This window comes from Crocuta crocuta, unplaced genomic scaffold (assembly GCF_008692635.1).
Source record: "Crocuta crocuta isolate KB4526 unplaced genomic scaffold, BGI_CrCroc_1.0 scaffold2078, whole genome shotgun sequence".
In the NCBI taxonomy this organism is placed as follows: domain Eukaryota; kingdom Metazoa; phylum Chordata; class Mammalia; order Carnivora; family Hyaenidae; genus Crocuta; species Crocuta crocuta.
In genome coordinates this window covers 69,926-74,244 of record NW_027529520.1, presented here as the reverse complement: position 1 = coordinate 74,244, position 4,319 = coordinate 69,926, and the positions used below count along the sequence as shown (strand labels likewise).

The 4,319-nt window shown below is 33.7% G+C and overlaps 1 protein-coding gene across 4 annotated transcripts in view; it reads left to right on the top strand.

Moving 5' to 3' along the window:
• The window catches only part of ABCB7 (ATP binding cassette subfamily B member 7), a 149,258-nt gene that overhangs the window by 116,129 nt on the left and 28,810 nt on the right, over positions 1 to 4,319 (top strand). For all 4 annotated transcript variants that reach the window (XM_077760844.1, XM_077760845.1, XM_077760843.1 and 1 more), the window contains 5 exons: positions 352 to 484; positions 1,554 to 1,822; positions 2,466 to 2,554; positions 2,647 to 2,734; positions 3,597 to 3,771. In XM_077760844.1, coding sequence (XP_077616970.1) covers positions 352 to 484; positions 1,554 to 1,822; positions 2,466 to 2,554; positions 2,647 to 2,734; positions 3,597 to 3,771 — 754 coding nt within the window. The remainder of the gene's footprint in view (positions 1 to 351; positions 485 to 1,553; positions 1,823 to 2,465; positions 2,555 to 2,646; positions 2,735 to 3,596; positions 3,772 to 4,319) is intronic.

Here is a 4,319-nt window from a genome sequence, read left to right as displayed (position 1 = left end):
AAAAACTATCATATAAGGCAGTTTGCCTTAAGTGCCAGAAGCTCTGTAGGACTTCAGATAATGGAGAGAGCATTTTGAGCCAATGATCAGAGATTATTTCACGGAGGCCTGAGCATTTGAGTAATGCACGTAAGTTATAAATGAATATTAATATGGCAGTCAGTGTGAGGTAGGAGTCCTGAAATGACAGTTCTGCAATGTCAAAGATTTTATCTTTATAATCTAGGAAAATCATTTCAATACTAGTAAATGATTAATATCTAAACGTCTCATAAATACGAATTTAAGGTAAATACTTGCACTTTTAGGAAATATTTTGTATATGATGGGTAATTGCTTTTATATTTTTAGGCCATGAATATTGTGGTTCCCTTCATGTTTAAATATGCTGTAGACAGCCTCAACCAGATGTCGGGAAACATGCTGAACCTGAGTGACGCACCAAATACAGTTGCAACCATGGCAACGGCAGTTCTGATTGGCTGTATGTGTGATTCTTTAATCTATCTACAGGTGTTGACTTTCTTCAAGAGGGTTTCATCATATTTGAGCAGATGACCTTTTTAGCACAAACACAACTTAGCATTTTGGATGTTTATTGTTTTATGTGAAAGTTTTGATACGTAGTTTTAAAAAATTCTTTTTATGATATGTTTGTAAAATTCTGTAATAACAGTCTCATTTTTCAAGTTCTAGAAAAATATAAAATGAAATAAGACATTAAATTCATAATAACCACTTCTAATAAGTTAGTTAATAGGATTCCTGAAAGTAAGGCTAATTATTTTCTTATTATTGTTGTTAACTGCTTAATGGGAAATAGCTAAATAATGCTATACGTATATTAATGCTTTATTAAGTTGCATTTAATAGAAATGACACATTTACCATTTGTAAAGAACAGATTATGTTGCCTTGTTCCCTACTGCATTAGAAAGAACACTTTATGAGACTCAGGAGGTGTGAATGGGGAAAATCAAGTGCTTTAGTCAATGCACTTGATTTTTCATGGATATTGTACATTTATTTGCAGGAAGGCCATATGGGCTGCTGTCTGTTAAAAGTATTTAGGTGGAGGGGCACCTGTGTGGCTCAGTCAGTTAAGCATCTGAGTTCAGCTCAGGTCTTGATCTCACAGTCCATGAATTCAAGCCCCGCATCAGGCTTTGTGCTGACGGCTCAGAGCCTGGATGGAGCCTGCTTCAGATTCTGTATCTCCCCCTCTCTCTGCCCCTGCCCCACTCGCACTCTGTCTCTCTCAAAAATAAAATGAGAACATTAAAAAAATTTTTAAAGGTTAAAAGAAATAGTTGGAAAAAAATCTTTCATCATCTGGAGTTTATAGTGGAAAATAACACTGAAAGGGATCCATGGAGGTGGAAAGATTGGTACTCACTAGGTTAGATGCTTTATTTATAGGTTTCTTTTAATGCAAGTATTCTGATATATTCATTTATTGTATAAACACTTTCTTACCATATGTTTATCAGTTTTATAGTCCTATGATTCGAATGTTTTTATATCCCATTTTTTTCTTTTGAATGTATTGTCAGATGGTGTATCAAGAGCTGGAGCTGCCTTTTTTAATGAAGTTCGAAATGCAGTGTTTGGCAAGGTAGCCCAAAATTCAATCCGAAGAATAGCCAGAAATGTCTTTCTCCATCTTCACAACCTGGATCTGGCTTTCCACCTCAGTAGACAGACAGGAGCTTTATCAAAAGCTATTGACAGAGGGACAAGGGGTATTAGTTTTGTCCTGAGTGCTTTAGTATTCAATCTTCTTCCCATCATGTTCGAGGTGACTCTTGTCAGTGGTATTTTGGTAAGTAAAATATTTTTCATAACAAGCTTTTGTCTTATATTTTCATTGGAAGCTATTTAGTACTGGAAGCTGTCGTGCTATTGAATGCTCATGGTTTCAAAGCAAAATTCCATGATACCAGAAGGATTATGCAGTTTGTTTAATTATTTTGCCACAAGCTTCAAAGGGCCATCCAAAATCTTTATCATGTTGTTATTATAAAGAGCTGGTCACTTCTACACATACATCAGTCGTTTAACTAGTGCTTGTCATTTTTTTGTTAATAGAGATTTTTGTATATGACTTTGGACTGGTATACTCAGATTATCTAGGTTTTTATTCACCATTTATAACATTTTAAGCAATTTCATATTTTGTAATTAAGACTGTATATGTACTTTTTATTCCTCTTGAGGCTTAATGCATTATTTTTATCACTAACATATGACAGTAGTATCAATGTGGCAAGTGTCATTTGTCTTTCTTCCCTTGTTACCTAAAGTGGCTTTTCTAAGTTATTTGATTTCTCACAAAATTATTTATTTATATAATTTCCATCAACATATTTCTATTAAAATCTTTTGATTGACATTTGCTGTTACATATTACAAGCTCTTTGGCAAGAACAGTGACTGTTTATCATTTCTTATTTTGCCTTCTCCAGTATTATAGATGTGGTGCCCAGTTTGCATTAGTAACCCTTGGGACACTTGGTGCATACACAGCATTCACAGTTGCTGTTACACGGTGGAGGTAAAGTATTTCCTAGAGGCCAGTCAAGGTTCAGAAATTAATTATACTTATATAGCAAAAATTTCATGCCTATGCGAATCTTTGTCTTACAGAACTAGATTTAGAATAGAGATGAACAAAGCGGATAATGATGCAGGTAATGCTGCCATAGACTCACTGCTGAATTATGAAACTGTGAAGGTAATATGTTTAATTATACTTTCCTCTGCTTTTCACATTGGACAGAAATTTGTTCTGCCATTTAGCTGAATAGGTACTGTAAGTTAGAGCTTCAGACTAGGATAGGGTCTCTAAGTGTGATGGAATAATTGTACTTTATTGTTCTTCTTTATTTGGAAATTGATCTCTTTCCACCTCAGTTTCTGTGTGAAAACATCAAAATTTTACCTTCTGAATTAATTTATAAATGATAGGAGTATAGCTAGCACCTTTATTCAGAATGAATACTAAGCTAATCAAACTGACATGCAAGGTCTTGACTGTCCCTTAGAGGACCTAACATATAATGCTTTTCATTAATTCCTTCATTTATGTGTCCATTTTTCCGTTATTGCTGAATGGCTCTTGTGTCCAAAGCACTCCACTAAGTCCTGTGATGGGGCAGGGTGGTAAAAATGATTGATATAAGTCTTGCTCTCCCAGAATTAACTCCATCAATTGTGAGAATTATAGTTAAGTATGCATGCAGGTGACTATACAAGAAAGCATAAAGCAATGGGGGCAATGAGAACTGTCAGCTCAGTCTTGGAGGATCAGGGGAAGGCTTTGTAAAGGAAGTGCCATTTACACCTTTTTTTAGATCTAGGTTTAAATTAACCAGGCCTTCAGTAAATATGTGATGAATTTTATGGACTTTTCAAATATAGTTCATTGTGGAAAACTACAGGAGGACCATAGTCCAATGTATTGATAGTTTTTAAAATGGAGTATGCAGTACAAAATTGAATTCATACATAAAGTCTGATGAAAAGGATACTAATCACTTAAGAGAATAAATTCTAATTGTACTTGCATGTAATGACTATTTTTGTCTATTTTGTAGTATTTTAATAATGAAAACTATGAAGCAGAAAGATATGATAAATTTCTGAAGACATATGAGACTGCTTCCTTGAAAAGTACCTCTACTCTGGCTATGCTGAATTTTGGTCAAAGTGCTATTTTCAGTGTTGGTTTAACAGCTATTATGGTGCTTGCCAGTCAGGGAATTGTGGCAGGTAATGGATCTGCAGTTTCATATTTATAGATGTTTTACTTAACCTTTATAAATAAGGATTAATGAAAGCAGTGTATGTATTAGTCTTAGTTATAAAGCATATTCAATAAAATGCCTTAACATCCTTGGATTACTTTCCTTTTTGTATCAGAATGTGTTTTCTTAATTGTATGATAATGTCTTTTTAACTTCCTTTTGTTTGACACTACAAGTTTAGCACTACTCCCCCATTAATTAGGACTACTGTTTATGCATTTTGTGAGGCTACATACTGATTTTTTCAGGAGTAACTTCTTTTTTTAGCATCTAATATTTCCAATTTTTCTTGTAGACCTGGAAATCAGTGTAATTAATTTAGTATTTAGTCCAAAGTACTAAAATGCAGCAAACTTTCTTTTTATAATTACAAGTTACATTTTAATCTTTCTATTAATTTTACATTTGTAAAATATTTCAAAAGTAAATAATGTCTCTTCCTCTTTTCTATAACCTGCCCACTCATTCAGTCAGGATTTATTCATTCGCTGTGATCTTAATATATGGTTTATC